We start from the raw sequence: 16906 nt of genomic DNA, 5'->3' as shown, positions 1-16906 counted from the left end.
GCTCTGCCACCCAAAAACCCACGGAAAAAAGGTCCAGCATGAGCACAGGTGGCACAGTTCAGACACACGTCAGGCCTAATCCATTCTGTGGCTCAGTTCAGACACTCTTCAGGCCCAATCCGTTCTGAGGTAAAAAACCCCCACTTGTTTACTCTCTTTTTTCATGTCTTTACCAAGTTTTAACTCCAAGGAATGGCTCTACCACTGAAAATCCTTGGAAAAAAGGCCCAGTTTGAACATAAGTGGCTCAGTTCAGAGACACTTCAGGCCTGATCCAAGCAGGATGTTTGCATGGACTAATTAACCGCCTGGCTGTAACGAGGAGCAGAAATAGAGGCTGCTGGAGAGGGAAGAGTGGTTTGGTTTATTTTTATTTCCCTCACAGCTTCCATCAAGGACCTCTGGGCAAGGTCTGGAGGGATCCTGCCACTCCTGACAAGCAGGCCGGAGCCACGCTCCGCTCCTGCCATGCTGGGCTGATAAATGCGTAATTATCCCAAAAGCCATAATCACTGCCTGCTCTCAGACACATCCAAGCAGGTCCTGTCTTAGCTCAGGAAGCAAAACAAAACAAAAAAAAACCCAGAAAAAAAAATAAAAGAACATTGAACAGAAAAAAACCCTGACAAGACCTCACACTGCTGGGTTTTTCGAGCCTGCGGTGTTTTCTGAGCTCCCATCCATCAAGTTCACGGCAACAGCAATTTAGAGAAGTTTTGTTGTTTTTTTTCAGCAACAAATTATTAGCCAGCTGTAACTGCAAACACCAGGATTAATTAACATATGCTGGAGTGAAATATTTCCAACAAGGAAAATGCGTGGCTGGAACAGGAGCTGAGTTGCGACCTCTTTTATTTTACCCACCCCCATGAAAAGAATAAATGTTTAGAGGGGGGGAAAAAAAAACCCAAACAAGGCTAATTTAGGCAAAGCAGTGCTTATCTCCTCCTCCCTTATGTGAGCTCTCTGCTCTTCCCAGTGAGCAGAGCCAAGTTACAGTTTGGAAATGATGGCTTCATGTTTTTCCCAGCAGCAACACGAGGTCCCAGATTCCTCACACTGAAATTTAGAGAGACCTGAGTCTGGAATTGCACTCCCTGAGTTTTTTAGTGCTTGTGGTATCCTTCAGGATCAGGCAGTTCCCACTGGATATTTTTCCCAAGAATTGTGTTTGGTCACTCTCAGCCTGAACATGGAAATTATTCCTTTGGATTTAATTCCCATTTCACCAACAGTTCTTGTTGTGTCAGAGAAAATAAACATTTATCCTTCTTTTCTCTGTGCCACCCAGGACCTCATAAATCTCTATTATATCTCTCTCAAATATCTTTTCCCTGCTTCCACAGCATCATTTTCCTCCTCCCTGGTTTTTAAAGGGAAGAAATGAGCAAGGTTCAAGCTGTGAACAAGGCAGCTCCACGACACCATTTCCCAGTTTTCTCTCTATTCCCATCACTGTAATTCCTCACACTGAGCTGGTTTTTTAACTAACACCAAGCACCAGGGCTGTGTTTCTCACAGTTATCAACTAAAACTTTAAAATCTTATTCCTGAGTGGCATCAGCCAACTTGGAGATCGTTATTATGTAGGAAAAAAAAAAAAAAAAAAAAAAAAAAAAAAAAAAAAAAAAAAGGAAAAATCTCTTTTATAAACAATGCTTTATATCTAAAATTATTTTCTCCTGCCCTTTCACAACAGGTCAAAACAACCTGTTCCAGCACAGGGACACCACTAATGACCTCCCTCTGCTGTGTTAATTGATCATTTAATCCATCTCTTAATACCTCCCAGTCATTCCTGCATGCAAAACCTCCACTCTTGTTCCTGCAATCCGGTGAAGGGTTTTTAGAAATCCAGGCAAAGTCACTGAGATTTGTCAAATGCTTCAGAGAAAGCTACAACCCCAATGTGTTGTTGAAAGCGTTTCTGGTAGCCAGAGGGCAGGAATTCATCTGCCACACGATGGGAACAAGAACCTCTCTGTACTCCATCTACGTAAAGAGGGAGGTGCTCTGGGGTTTTTGCAGCTGAACAAAACAAAATCTTGTCCTGATAAATACAAACGAGCCCTGACACATCAGCTAAACGCATTTTGCATTATGTCTGGAAGAGGAAAACACACGGAGTGCTTGTAAAATGTCCCATGTTCAATTTATCAGGTGAGGAGGGCTCACGCTTTGCTTCACCACGAGCCAGAGAGTTGAAATCTCAGATCAATATGTGAATGTCAGAGAAAAAACCCAACAATTCATCTTAGATATGGGAAATCCAGCACACCACTGATCATCCCAGCTTGGACAAAGAGATCAGGCATGAAAGCATGGGATGGTTTCAACCAGACATCCCAAAGCTCCTGTCCTTGCTCCCAGGGTGCTCCCACAGATTTCCCATTTCCATGAACTCCCACTAGCAGCACTTGGCAATGACACGCAAAGAAAAGAAGCCAAAAAGTCATCCTGAAAGATGTGACAAAGCCATAAAAAGGGAAGGAATGGTTCAGAGAACCAGAAGTCTGAAGCCCTCTGAAGATCTGGACCTGCTATAGGTGAGGGTGATGTTTCCTGTGCCAACCTGCAGCTCCTTCCCAATCCAGAATCACAGAACTGTGAACTCTTTAAGCTTGGAAAAGCCCTTTAAGCCCAACCAGCAGTGCCAAGCCCAGCACCCACCCCTGTCCCAAGCACTTCTAAACTGATTTCTTTTTAAAAATAATGACCAGCCCTGCCAGGCTACCAAGCCCACGCTGAACTGGGAAAAATCCCATTTGTGAGGGACAACAACGCAAGCAGGACGATTTCCCAAACCAGTTTTGGCTGTGATGCAGAAGGAAAGCTGGGAACAAAGCGATGCTCAGCACAAAGAGAGAAAATTGGAGATGTTTGGAGCCCTGGTGTTTCAGAAAGAACCAAATGCCTTTCTCAGGAACAATTTGGGGATTTCACAGAATCACACAATCGCAGAGCAGTCTGGGTTGGAAGGGACCTTAAAGCTCACCCTGCCATGGGCAGGGACACCTTCCACGGTCCCAGGTTCCTCCTGGCCTGGCCTGGAACACTTTTAGGGATGAGGCAGCCTCAGCTCCTGTGGGGAAACTGTGCCAGGGCCTCCCCCCTGCCAGGGAAGAGCAATCCAAGGAGTAATTTCTGTGCAGTAATCCAGGATGAAGACTCACGAGTGTCTCTTTGCTTTAAGCATCTCCTTTCAGGGAGTGAAAAGCAGGAGGTCTGGCCAGCATTACGTCAATATTTCATTTTGGTCTCCTTTCCCCCGGCTTTGCCAGCTTTTCACCACAGTGACACACCTCAGCCTGCACAGCCTGGTGGAAAACTTCCATGAGGAGATGCCCAAGATTTACCCTTGATTTTTCTCATCTTTGCCGTGCAATTACTTCAGGAAAAACTTGAAAAAAAACAACCCCCATTCTGCTGCCTGTTGCCAAATCAATACAATCAACCATTAGGTCATAACTATAAAGACAAGTTTCCCAGGGAATAGTCAATACTGAGTTGCAGGCGTGGGCTAACAAAGGATGCAGGAAGAAAAAGATAAAAAAAAATAAAAATCCTTACATCTAAAATTACGGAAGAAACGACACGACAACCTCTTTTATTAAATCCGCCCTGAAATTTGAGTTTTTTCTTGCTGTGCTTGATGAGAGAGACGGCGCTGGGTGAGACTGACACGGAGTGAAAAAACCCAGCTCCAATTTCAGCTCAGATATCGACTCACTGCGGCCTAAGGAAAGTTGCATATTCTTAAAAACAACCACTTCTCAGCTGCTCCTGAGGAAAAACACCACCAACTCAATGCCCTCAAAGTGCTGCTGCACAAATGAAAGTGTCCAGCCCAGCTCCTTTGCTTTTGAGTTTCTTTATCCACCTCTGAAATGACACTGAGCTCGTCCCCGTCTGACTCCGTCAGAGAAAACATTTAGCTCGAGGAAGGAAAACAGCTTGATTGCTGCTTTGAGGAAACGAAGGAATTGTATCCATAAAATCATAAAGAAAGCTAATAAAAAGCAGCCATCAGCCAGAACTGCCAGTGGAGAGCCGTGGAGAGCTCATCTCCAGCTCTTGCCAAAGCAAGTCCCTCACCTATACAGACCGCGCTCCAAAAAGTGAAAAATGTGCAAATCCTCACAAAAAAAGCTCCTGGGTTTGCTGCAGCAGCTCCAGGAACTCGTGGTGCCTCTGGCCCAGCTCCCTCTGCTCCCTCCTGGAGAGCTCCGAGGTGCCCACAGCTCCTCCTCCAGGGCACGGGGCTGGAAGGAGATGAGCTCTAAGGGCCTGGCCAAGGCGATTTTATGGTTTTACTCAACTTTTAATGGTGGTTGAGTCATTGTTTGGAAAATGATTTCAGCTTTTAGCTGCTGCAGTCGCTCAGAGCTGCATCATCCCTGGGCACAGCCATCCCTCACGGCTCCAGGGACGATGTGCTGTCCCCAGGAGCAACTTCCCGGGATGGGCTGAGGTGAAATATTCCCTGTCATGGCTAAAACCCCCCCAAACAGCACAAGCTGGATTTTAGTCAGAAATACACAGAGAGGAGACAGCCAAAGATCCCCCGTGTGCTCCCAGAGGTGGGGAAAAGCAGAGATTGTGGGTGCTGGCCTCTCCTCCCAAAGGAACAAGTGACAGGACGACAGGGAACGGCCCCAAGCTGTGCCAGGGGTGCTTTAGATCGGATATCAGGAATAATTCCATCCCTAGAAGGGTTGGAACAAGCTGCCCAGGGCAGTGGTGGAGTCACCATGCCTGGAAGTGCTCAAAACCATGGATGTGGCACTGTGGGGACGTGGTTCAGTGCTGCTGGACTTGATGACCTTAAAGATCCTTTCTAAACTTAATTATTCCATGATTCCGTGGTCTGGAAAAGAGAATGGAACCAAACTCTGCAAGACACAGGAGCATTTTCCATAAAGCAAGGATTGGCACGAGCTCAGGGAGCCAGAAATGGGAGGTGGAGATGGAAACTGCTCCTGTCCCAGCCCTCAAGGGTGGGATCCTCTCAGCCGATTCCACCTCCTGTAAGGGCTCACCAGGAACATCTGAGCAGAGCTCTGAACCCACCAGCTGAACCCACACATCCCCCAGAGCTGCCTGAGAAAAAAGAGGAGGTTTTTTCTACCCAAGGAACAAATTCCCACGGATTTCTGAATTTTCAGAGCGGCGCACAAACTGTCTCAAGAGACAAAGCAGGCAAAGGCTGTGCAGAGAGAGTTAAAAAACGAGGTCGTGGCACAATCCAAGGCCCAGACAGAGGGTGAGCAAACCAAGGCTGCACAAGCACCCCCTCAGCTCCGCATTTCCAGCTTTTGAGCATCCAACTTCCCAAACTTGTGAGCCATGAAAAGCGCAGGCTCCCGGGGCTGCCACGCGTATTTCAAACCAAACAGCCCCAGCTCTGCCTGGCACAGCGCTCCCCAAAGCCGCAGCAAAACCCCTGCTCGACACCCCCCTGGAAAAGTATGAAAATTAAACCTCATTTTTTCCTTCGTTCCACGCCGATTGCACCCACCATGTCACCAGAAAATGAGTTTTCTTTCAAATTAATTTAGCGCCGTTGAAAGGCGGCGGCTCCGGGTTTACAGCGTCAATGAGGCGAGCAGAGCACAGCTGAGGGAACCATAAACCACATCTCCCTATTTCACCAGCTCATTTCCATCCGGGCTGCAAAGCAATCTCTGCTGGAAAAGGGGAGTGCGGGTCCCCTGTCAGCGCTGCAGGGCATGGGATGATCGCTTCGGATCGCTCTCATCCTTCTGCAGCTCGGGGAAATCGGTAATGGCTGAGTTTGTGCCTGCTTGGAAAATCAGAATGCAACAGCCAGCGCTCCTGCAAGCTGCAGGGTGGTGTAAACGAGGAGGGGATTAACCCGGGGATGGCGTGAATAATGAGGGAATTAACCCAAAAATGTTATTGGCGCACAGCACCCCGTTCTGTCTGTGACATTACCTCTGGATCACCGGCACAATTGGAATTAAAACCGTATCGTCACCACCAGGCCAGGTTCAAACTCACACAGGTGGCCAGGCCCCGGATAAAGCTCCATCTCCAGCCACCAAGCCCAGCTGGCCGCTCGGATCCCACCCCACCATTAACATTTTAGTGCGGGTCACTGGAGAACTTGTTGTGCTTTGCCAAATTACACAGGCGCAGCGGCGGGGCAGCAAGAAGGAGCAAAGTATTCCCTCTGGCAGGTGTTCAGCAGTAATTTGCTGAAAACCTACAGGAAAAAGCAGGGAAATTCATTATTTAGCTCTGACAATGTCATGACCGCTAAGGCTGATGCCGTTTCCAGCAGCACGGGATAAAAGGTGGATTTACAAATATTGCTAATTTTGGGGTGGCTCCAATTCCTGAGGAAACACCTCGGAATCCTTGGAGGAAGATGGGTTTGGTTCCAGCATCCCCACTGGGAAACCCACAACCACACACGGCCAAAAACATGTGGGTTTGGCTTCCTCATGTGTTCCATTCCAAACTGGAATACTTCCCACGCAGGAGGAGCAGTAATAGGGCTGATAACGGGATAAGCAATCCCATTCCATGGCTGAGGAAGGAAAGAAGATGGAAAGCTCCCCACCACGAGATTAGGATCTGATGAAATGACTTTTTACTCAGAGAGCTTCCAAATAACATCGACTCCAGCAGTTAGAAGTTGGAAAATGCAGCAGGAAATCAGCAGCAACAAAGGCCAGACAGCTTTGGGGTAAAATTCCCTAGATTCTGCAAGACTTATGAAGGCATTCAGGGATAAACACTCAGTGATAAACAGTTTTTAATGGTAAAAATAGAATGGTTTGGGTGGGAAGGGATCTTAAAGCTCATCCCATTCCAACCTCAACACCTTCCACTACCCCAGGTTGCTCCAATCCGGTCTTGGACACTTCCAGGGATGAGGAACCACAACCTCCCTGGGAAATCTGTGCCAGTGCCTTACCATAGCCAAAGCTTGGAAACAAAGAAAATCTGCCTGTTTTTCCAGAATTATTAGGAGCTAGGCTGCAAATCTCTGCGAACAAAAGGGAATTTAGGCAGATTTTCTGCTGTAAACGATCTGGCACTAAAACAACAGCCACTTATCTCCTGCCTGGCCCGCTGGATGTCCGGAGGGATTTGACAGACAAGCTCGGATGGATCCAGCCACGGCAATTTCCAATGCTGCCGCCTCCTGCCATCCCCCTCCTCCTGCCAGGAGCCAGGCACGGGAGGGGACACGGGGCCGGCGAGTCCCCACATCCCAAAATTGCTGCTGGAATCAGAGCTGAACCCGGCAATTTGGAGCTTCAAGAGCCTCCCTGTCACTGCACCCACTCATTATGGCAGGGCGAGGGGTGGGAGCTGACTGTCAAACACCGGCAATTTTTAATTTCCCATTCCCCCCAGGCAGAGATTGAGCTCCTTAAATCGCTCTCCTCCCCAAAATTCCATGGATTTGCCCCCGGGGTGAGCCGTGGCAGATGAAGGGTGAGGAGCTGCCTGCTCTGGAAGCATCACCTGGAGCAGAGGGTCAAGGTAGAGAAGAGGAGAACAGCAACCACTCGATGGCCCCAGCATGAATCACTGCAGAGTGACTCAAAGCCTGGCTTGTTTTGTGCTGGAGTCACAATTAGCGCTCGGGAAGCTCAATTAAGAGACATTAGTGGAACGAGCTCCGGAATTGCGGGGCGGCTTCTTCGCTGCCTGCAGGAGCCACGAGGTGAAATGGGTTTGCTCTGACCTCTGGCCAGGAGGATTTCTCACTCCGGGGTCAGTGGAATACAGGCACAGGCTCAACGTGCTCCTTTGCTACCCCACAGATTTCAGTGTCCTAAAAGCCGAGCAAAAAGGCTGAATTTTGGTTAAAATGCAGCACCAGCAAGCCCAGACTGCCCTACAGGAACCTGTCTCCCAGAAAAAGTCCAAAACTCTTATTTGGGTAGTTTAGAACAGACTACAACTTTATAAAGCACCATTTCTAAAAAGCAGGTTTGTTCCTCGATATTGAAAAGCAAATTCAGGCGTTGCTGAACCTTCAGAATCACAGAATCATGGAATGGTTTGGGTGGGAAAGGACCTTAAAGCTCATCCAGTTCCAACCCTCACACCTTCCCCCACCCCAAGCTGCTCCAACATGGCCTTGGATACTTCCAGGGATCCAGAGACAGCCACAAATTCTCTGGGAATTCTGTGCCGGGGCCACCCCACCCTCACAGCCAAGAATTCCTTCCCAATCTCCCACCTAGTCCTGCCCTCTGCCTGCAGCCACCAGGATTTCTTGGAGCAGCTGCAGCTTCCATCACAAGAATGGCTGAAATATCCAAAATTAAGGGGGGAATTTGAGAATGGTTGGGCTCGGAGAGGTCTCTGGAGACCACCCAGCCTTGAGCAGGCGGCACAGGATCACATCCAGGTGGGATTTGAGGATCTCCAGACTCCAGAAATTCTCTGTTCTGTCATCCTCCAAGTTTTTCCTTTCCTACACAAGGATCTTTCCACAAATCCCTTCCTCTGATAATCACACCAAGCACGTTTGGCACGGCTCGCTGTGATCTGGCCTCTCCAGGACAGATTTCCAGCTGGGATTTAAAAAGGAATCTGGAGCTCCACATCCCAAACCAAGCACTGCAGGAACTGCCAGGGTTTGGGGTTTTTTTTCCCTCAATGGATTAAGAGGTCCTAAACTCTGATTATTTACAACCTCTGTGTCTTCTCTTTCAGCAGAGCTCAGATTTGTCCTGTTCCCAAAAAAATCAATCCGGCTTTTGGGATGGCTGGAGGAAACTTCCCTCCCCACCAGGATAATTGTGGATAACTGCTGCCTGCTCCAGGGAGGACACAGATAATGCTGGAACACAAAAGGACTCCTGGCACAGGCACTCGATGGAAATCCAAGAAAAAGGTGGAAAAGGTGGAGTTGGGAGCTGCTCCACCAGGAATCAAAGGCAGCAATAGCCCCTCAAGAGTTCTGGGATTCCATATGGAAAATGAGCTTTTTAAGGGACTGGTGGCCCAGTTGTGGACCTGTCATGGGGATAATTGAGCCTGCTCGGCTCCTGGAAGTTGTCTCAGGAATGTCAGGTGCAGGAGAGACTTGAGCTGCAGAGCGTGGGTTATCTCCTCACTCTGTCACATGCAGCCTTATCAAACATCAGGCAACCCAGCACACTCTTGAAACAAAAAATTAAAAATTATAAAGTATTTCCGTGTCTCTTAAGATACTGAAATCACAGAAATCATGAAAACCATGGAAAGGTTTGGGTGGGAGGGGATCTTCAAGATGATCCAATTCCAACCAGCTGCAGGCACCTTCCATGAGATCAGGCAGCTCCTGCCTGGCCTTGGACACTTCCAGGGATCCAGGGGCAGCCACAGCTTCTCTGTGTCACCATGATATCTTTATGAAAATCCTTTGCCAGGATTTTTCTCCTGTTCTAGCTGAGAAGCCTCATTAAAGAAATGTAAACAATAACTATCTGATGATGATTCCCAGGCTGTGGAATGTGGTCTGGAGATGGGTTACCAACAGGTGCATCTTGGACTGGTTCATCATCAAAGATGTTGGACTCTCTGAGAGTCACCAGCTTTTGTTATTCATTCCTTTCCACTGATGGATCCTTTCTCTCTATTCTTTTTAGTATAGTTTTAGTGTAGCATTTAATTAACATAATATCATAATGTAATAAATCAGCCTTCTGAAACATGGAGTCAAGATTCTCATCTCTTCCCTCGTCCTGGCACCCTTGAACACAACCATATCTCAGGGAATGCTATTCAAGGGCCACAGCCAGGAACTGCTTCCCAAATCTCTCTTTTCCCAGTGTGCAGCCATTCCCTGTGTCCTGTCCCTCCATCCCGTGTCCCAGGTTCCTCTCCAGCTCTCCTGGAGCCCCTTGAGGCTCTGAGCTCTCCCTGGATCCCTCTGTTCCCCAGGCGAGCTCTCCCAGCCGGCTCAGGAGGAGAAGCCAGAGCTGCTGGTGCAGTCCCAGGCCTGCAGGGATGCAGATCCCTGATTTCCCTGCTCTTCCCAAAGCTCTGCTCGGGTCTGTTCCCTCATTAGGAGTCAGCTCCAGCTGCTGCGGTGACTCACGGTGGTGGCAGCTCAATAAGCCCAGCACCCCTCATGACTCACGGGTCAGGTGAGAGGAGCAGCAATTCTCATTTGCATGTGCATTTTACACCTTTCTCCGGCTCTGATTGTCCTCAGCAAAGAGCAAAAGCAGCCGCAATCAACTCAACACTCGGGTCTTGATGGGAGCAGCTCCCGGGCAAAGATGAGTTTCTCCAGGGGGAGAAAAATCCATCCTGCAGCGATTCTTTGGCGATTGTGAAATCTTTAATAATTGCAAACCTGCCCCTAAGGAAGGGAAGCTTATCAGCGAGCCCACAGCCCGGCTTGACAGGCACCCAGAAGGGTCCAGAAATTCTTCAGTGGTGCTCTCAGTGAGAAAAATTAAAAACTTCTCAGTCCTCTCAGCACACAAAAACAAAGATCCCCCCTGGCTCTGCAATTCTTCACCCACTCCTCGGCCAACCTATTTCTCAAGCAAACCCTATTTTTCAAGCAAACCCAAGCACCTCGAGCAAAGATTTCTGTCTGAAGGGTGTAAACAAGCGTTTATTACCCCAAAAGGGAGGAGGTGCTGCAGAAATATTAAAACCCAGGGAATTCATTGCCTTCCTCCGCTCTCAACAGAAAAAGCCTGGAAGTTTCCCTGTTTATCTTTGCAAAACCCACACTTTTGGTCAATGACTTCACACATTTATCTGCAAGAAAACCAGAATTTCAGGGGATTTCAGGTGAAATCCAAGGGCCAAACTAGTTTGAGGGATCATTTCTTTACGCTGTCCCAGTGAGGGACAGGATCCACCACCATGACAGGCTTTGGCTGTGCTGGGAACTGCACGGAATCACATCCTTTTTATCAGATTAGCTGGCACCAGGAGCCTCAGAGGGCTGATGGAGATGAAGCATCACAAGGAGAAAATTGAAAATTACGTCGGCAGGAGGGTGCCAGATTGATGATCCCTCAGGTCGGGTCAGCACGTCGCTGTCAGCGCCACAGCAGGGCACGGGGTTGGGACAAAAACCAGAAATTACTGGGTAAAAAGGGGGAAAATTGGGGTTTGGAGCAAGCTGGGAGAGTGGAATGTCCCTGTCAGTGGCAGGGATGAACTAAGGTCCCTTCCAACCCAAACCATGCCACGATTCTGTGATTCTCTCCGGGCTGAAGGGCCTTTCCCACATGAAGCAATCTCTGCACAAATCTGAACTTAAATTAAGATTTGCCCAATAAATAAAACCTCCAGAATCCCACTCAGATCCCAGGGCTCTGCTGAGTGCAGTGCCCACAGCACACAGCAGGGAAAACGCTCTCAGAACTCCTCAGTCATGACAGTGGTGCCAAAAACCCTCACAACAGCCCCTGCAGCTGGAGGTTTTCCAACAAAGTTTCTGACCATCCCACAAATCCCCAGAGCAGGTCGTGTGGCCACTGCCAGCATCTCCCTTCAGTTTTATCTGTAATTTAGTGGGTTTTTCCCTTGCTGCCTGTTCTCTGCTCCTCCACACTCCTGTGTTTCCATCCAGGCAGGTTTGTGACCCACCAGAATCCAGGATTGTCCAGGATGCCAGCAGGGAGGAGATTTGGGAGCTGCTGCCATCAGCAAGGCCCTGGCAAACAGCAGCCACCTGGCTGAAGGGCCTTTCCCACATGAAGCAATCTCTGCACAAAATCTGAACTTAATTAAGATTTGCCCAAGAAATAAAACCTCCAGAACTCCATTCAGATCCCAGGGCTCTGCTGAGTGCAGTGCCCACAGCACACAACAGGGAAAACTCTCTCTGAACTCCTCCCAGCCTCTGCTGGAAGTGCTGAAGGAGCTGAATCCTGGCCACAAAAAGAAATCAATTCAACCCTGGCTGTTCAGCTCAAGTGTCACTGACCATCCCAACCAACGCTGCAGTGACACAGTGCAACAGCCGAGCTCCAGGAGCACAAAAAGCAAAAGCTCTGATTCATCCCCAGCCCCATTTTCTCCACCTCTCCAGCACCTAGGAAATGCAACTCGAGTAACTCCCACAGAACTCCATTTACCAAGCACTTAGAGTGAGTTTTGTGTTAAAAATATAAACCTTTATTTATCTGCTGAGGAACCCACACGCTGCCAGGGCAGGATTTTTGTCACCCTGCTCCATCTGTGCCACTCTGACTCCACTTTGACTTTGGCTTTAAAATTGCTGTGGCAGAAATAGTTCCCTTATTATCTGCAGAGCAAAGGCCAGGCAGCTTGAAAAATTATTTTAGGCCCAATAAAATCAGCTAAGACACCTGCAGCAAAAAAAAAAAAAATGGACTTCCCACACCGTGAATCACAGCAGTAATTTGAATGGACAATCTGCAAGCACCACCCTCCCTCCCCGAGGAGCTGTGTCCTTCAGAAACTCTTTGCTCAACTTGTTTGCTATTTTATCTCGATAAAACCCACTTGGAAAGAGCAGCAGGGTGCTTTTTTGTTTGGTCTTTGAGCGACGAGAGGTGGGAGGGGAAAAAAAAAAAAAAAAAAGGCAAATAAAAGTAGCTGAAGTGTTTGGTGCCCTCCAGAGGAAAAACCGAATTAAGTCGCAGCTTTCAGATACAAAGGACTGGTTCTAAAATCGCTTCTGTTGGAGGTGACAGCTCTAAAATCGCTTCTGTTGGAGGCAAAAGCCCTAAAATCACTTCTGTCGGAGGTGACAGCTCTAAAATCACTCCTCTTGGGGTGGAAAATGTCACAAATAAAAACCCCCAACGACACTGCAGCAAACCCAACCCAGCCAAGGGACGCTCGCTCATTTAACAACTCCAAAACACCAAACCTCTTTTTTTTTTTTTTTTTTTGCCCACCAAGCACTGAAAATTCAGAATCTCCTGCCCCTGGATGGATCAGGCTGTGGTTTCTGAACGAGACCACGAGGATGTGACACCCAAGGAGCTGGTTTGGGGCTGGAAGGGGCCGGGAGCGCTGACGCTCTCGGGGCTGAGTCATTCCTGACGTCCCAGGCAGGAGCAGCTCCCCCTCCCCAGCTGCAGGCAATAAATAAAGAATAAATAAAGAATAAATCCCGTGGCCGTGGCATTCGTCACAAGCCCAAATCAGGGTGATGAGGCGTGACAGAGCTGCCTGGAATGCCAAAAAAAATCAGGGGAAAAGTTTGGCTTTTCCTGCGCTTCCGGGGGTCTGCCTGGCGCTGCTCTGCAGAGCTGGAAACACTCAGTGCCCAAAAACACACCTTTAATAAAAAAACAAATAAGATTTTGCTCATGGTTTTCAAAGAATAAACTGAAATGATTCCTCACCTGACGGCCTCTGCCACGTTGTTGGAAGTGTGGCCCGACAAGGCGTCGTGCAGGTTCCTGATGAAATAATCCCTGTAATCCTCAGGCAGAGCCATGAAGGTCCCACCCATCACGATAAATTCCACTTTGTCCACGCTATGGCCCAGCTGCTTCAGCTGAAAAATTAAAAATATCACGGGAAAAACCATCAGTTGGGGATTTATCCACGAGGTTTCTCTGTGATTCCTGATTTTCTTAAGCCGCGTTTCGTTTTTTGGTTGTTTTATGGGTTTGTATAGGTTTTTTATCATCACTTTCCTTTGTAAAAAAACCCTCAAAAGTCATTTTTTAGCTGTAAGAACTCAGTGCAGGGATTGAACACAGTGTCATTCTGAAAAATTATAATTATTTGAGTTACAGGTTGCAGTTTGAAACGACCTAAATTGATCCAAAAAGGCAAAAAAAAATTCCTTGAATCTCCTTTAATCCATGTAGAACAAACTCTCCTCAAAATCTTGAGGGAGAAAACACTGAATTCATGGAGAATTTTCCCATGGATTTGGAGATAAAGAGGAAACTGATCAAAAAACAGGACTGAGAAACTTTTCACACCAAAAAAAACCCCAAATAAAGCAATTTTGGAATCACTATTAAATTATTGCACAGCAGAGATCTTAGGACAGGTTCAAAACTCACCATTTTTTAAATGGAAATGAGAGTTGGACAACTGAAAATGCATAAGTTTAATTAATGTATTAATTTAATTTCATTTTTGCAGCCCACCAGTCCAAGAAATTGAAATAATTCTCTTTTTTTTGCATCTCAAACCCAAGGAAAAATGTACCTGCTCCACTCTGTGCCTCGTCTGGAGGTAGGGATCGTAGCGAGCCCGGATGGCCCTCATGGATGTTGGCTGAAAAAACACCAAAAAATTCATTTTAGAGACTTTTTCCTCCCCAAAAAGAACAGTGTAAAAAACCAAAATGCTGAAAACTTCAAATCCTGATGGACCCAAAGCCTCCAAACCCACAAACCAAAGCTCTGTAAAAATGTAAATACGGATTTGGCTCCTCAAATCCTTTTAAAAATACGACATTTTTACCCTGAGATGGCAACGTGACCTAAACCCACCAAAATTATTCCATTTTTAGTGTTCTCCAAGCTAAAAAACCTCTGCAGTGAGTCACAAAAGTGTTACAAAAACCACAAAGTGTTTTTACAAATTACTCAGGCGGCGTCCTCTACACCCAGCCTGGGTTTCAAATATTCCTAAATTAAACTTATTCCTTCAATTAAAATCCATAAAAACTCTTTTTTTCTACCACCAGCTGATGGAAGCCCATTAATAATATTTTCAGGGGATTTTCAAGCCCCTTTTGTAGCCTGGATTCACTTGGTATTTCTCATTTTTTTCCTATTTAAATCACTGAGGTAGAACGGACAAAATTCCTATTTTAAAAGGAATTTTCACCTAATTAACAATGGATTTTATCTCATTTTCCTACTTCACATCCCTACCACAGTTTTGAGATTTTTGGTTCAAACCAGTCACAATAATTCAGTCCCAAACTGCTGTTAAACTTTCTCCAGACAACAGGGAGGAAACAGTTTGGAAATACAAAAAATTTCAATTTATCACTGCAGATAAAAGGGAATTAATTTAATTTCAGAGGCATCAACAGCTAAAAATGAGGTTTTTTAACCAAAATTTAAACTTTTTTTTAATCCTGTAGGAACCTCTCCATATCTCTGTGTTTCAAGATCCTTCTTACACAATTTTTAAAATTTTAACTCATCAGTAATTACTGTAATTAAGAATTTCACTCCTAAACTCTGAAGTTTATGAAAACTGAATTTGGTTTTATTGGTTTGATCTTTGTATTTATTTTTTGTTTTATTCTTGCAACACGAGTGAGCTGCAGAAATAAAGCCCAGACTAAACCAAAGCCAGGCTTAAGGAATGTTGGAATAACAAAAAAAAAAATAAAAAAAGGGAAAAATAAAGAATTCATTACCTCATATCCTGTGTAGGACTGGGTGGAATATTCAAAATCAGAGTCAGGCCCCCCTGGGCAGTACCTGCAGGGTAAAAAACAGGAATTAGACTCTGAAAATTTCCAATAATTTGATATTTATATTAAAATTTAATTAATTTGAATTCATTTTAATGAGAATGGGATGTCCCAAACCAACTCAGACCTGAAACAACCCAGTGAGACTTTCTGGAAGCAAAATCCATGCAAATATTCCTGGGATATTCCATTATTTTAGGGAGCAGCCATAAAGTTTTGGGGCAACAGCTACAAGCAGATTAATTGATTTTTAAAAAAATAATTTCACAATTTGAATGTTTTCCATGATTCTCTCAAGAGCATCACTTTATTCCATGCAGAACATGATTTTTTTTTTGGCATGGAGAGATGTAAAATTGAAATATCACCCATCCACTTTTTCAGAAATTTAGGGAATTTTAATATTTCGATATTGAGAAAGCTCAGTTGTGTTTTTTGTTTTTTTTTTTTTTTTTCCTGAGCTTAGGGATGTGTTGTTTAAAAAACAAAATAAACAAAATACTCCAGACTCCTTCAACTGCAGCAGAAAAGGTGAGGGAGCATCCAGGGAATTCTCCTGATGGAGCAGATCCCACCTCCACCAATCAGCCCTGTTTGGGATAATTGATATTTTATTCCCTGATAATTATTTATTTCCTCACTTCCAGCTCACCCCGAGTCATCCAGCATCGTTATAAAATTAATTATAAATTAATTATTAAATCACCATGCCCACATTAATTTGTTGGCAAAGAGTTTGTGCTGCCCATGCTGTTTTAGACATGGAATTACCTGGAAAATTTCATGGATTCATGGCAGGGAATGCTTGGAAATAAATGAAAATATGGGAAAAGCATGGCCAAAATCAGATTTCGAGGGAATGGAGTCAAAATGAGGAAGAGAATTCAAGATAAGCCAAGCTCTTGTTCTTTGATTTGAATAAAACTGAGCTGATTCCAGGAGATTTTGACAGCTGGAAGCCCAAGAAAATTAATATAAATTAATTAATAAAATAATAAATTAATAATCACAGAGGTGGGAAGGGAATATGGAAGGGTGGGTTTGGGTCATGAAAGGAGGAGATTTTCTGTCTTGAGGAACAGGTGAAAAAAAGCAGATTTTGGTGTGGTGTGGCTGCTCCTGCAGCACTGGGGTTATCCAGGAATGCTGGAAAAAGGAAATTTTGGCTGATGGGATCCCAGAAAAGATGGAAAAGACCTCTGAGAGCATCCAGCCCAGCCATCCCCAAGTGCCACATCCACAGGGATCTGGAATCCCTCCAGGGATGGGAAACCTTTTCCAGGCAGGAATTGTTCCCAAAATCCAACCCGAACCTCCCCTGGTGCAACTCGAGGTTGTTCCCTCTCATCATTTTTGGTTAAAACCAACCACGATGATTCAGTCCCAAACTGCTGTTAAACTTTCTCCAGACAACAGGGAGGAAAGATTTTGGAAATACAAAAAAATTTAGGGAGATATCACTGCAGACAAAAGGGAATGAATAAAATTCCAGAGGTATTAACAGCTAAAAAAATGGGGAGAGGCTGTTCCCTC

The 16906-nt window shown here is 45.9% G+C and overlaps 1 protein-coding gene across 1 annotated transcript in view; it reads right to left on the bottom strand.

Annotated features, from left to right (window-relative positions):
• ELP3 (elongator acetyltransferase complex subunit 3) overlaps nt 1–16906 on the bottom strand; it is an 80740-nt gene that overhangs the window by 55058 nt on the left and 8776 nt on the right. The window contains exons 6-8 of the mRNA XM_041480853.1: nt 15317–15380; nt 14146–14214; nt 13323–13477 (exon numbers count right to left, since the gene is read on the bottom strand). Of these exons, the coding sequence (XP_041336787.1) occupies nt 13323–13477; nt 14146–14214; nt 15317–15380 (288 nt within the window). The remainder of the gene's footprint in view (nt 1–13322; nt 13478–14145; nt 14215–15316; nt 15381–16906) is intronic.

This window comes from Pyrgilauda ruficollis, unplaced genomic scaffold (genome assembly GCF_017590135.1).
Source record: "Pyrgilauda ruficollis isolate IOZ18807 unplaced genomic scaffold, ASM1759013v1 scaffold54, whole genome shotgun sequence".
NCBI classification, from domain to species: domain Eukaryota; kingdom Metazoa; phylum Chordata; class Aves; order Passeriformes; family Passeridae; genus Pyrgilauda; species Pyrgilauda ruficollis.
The sequence above is the reverse complement of the archived record's forward strand: the minus strand, read 5'-3'. Positions and strand labels throughout refer to the sequence as shown.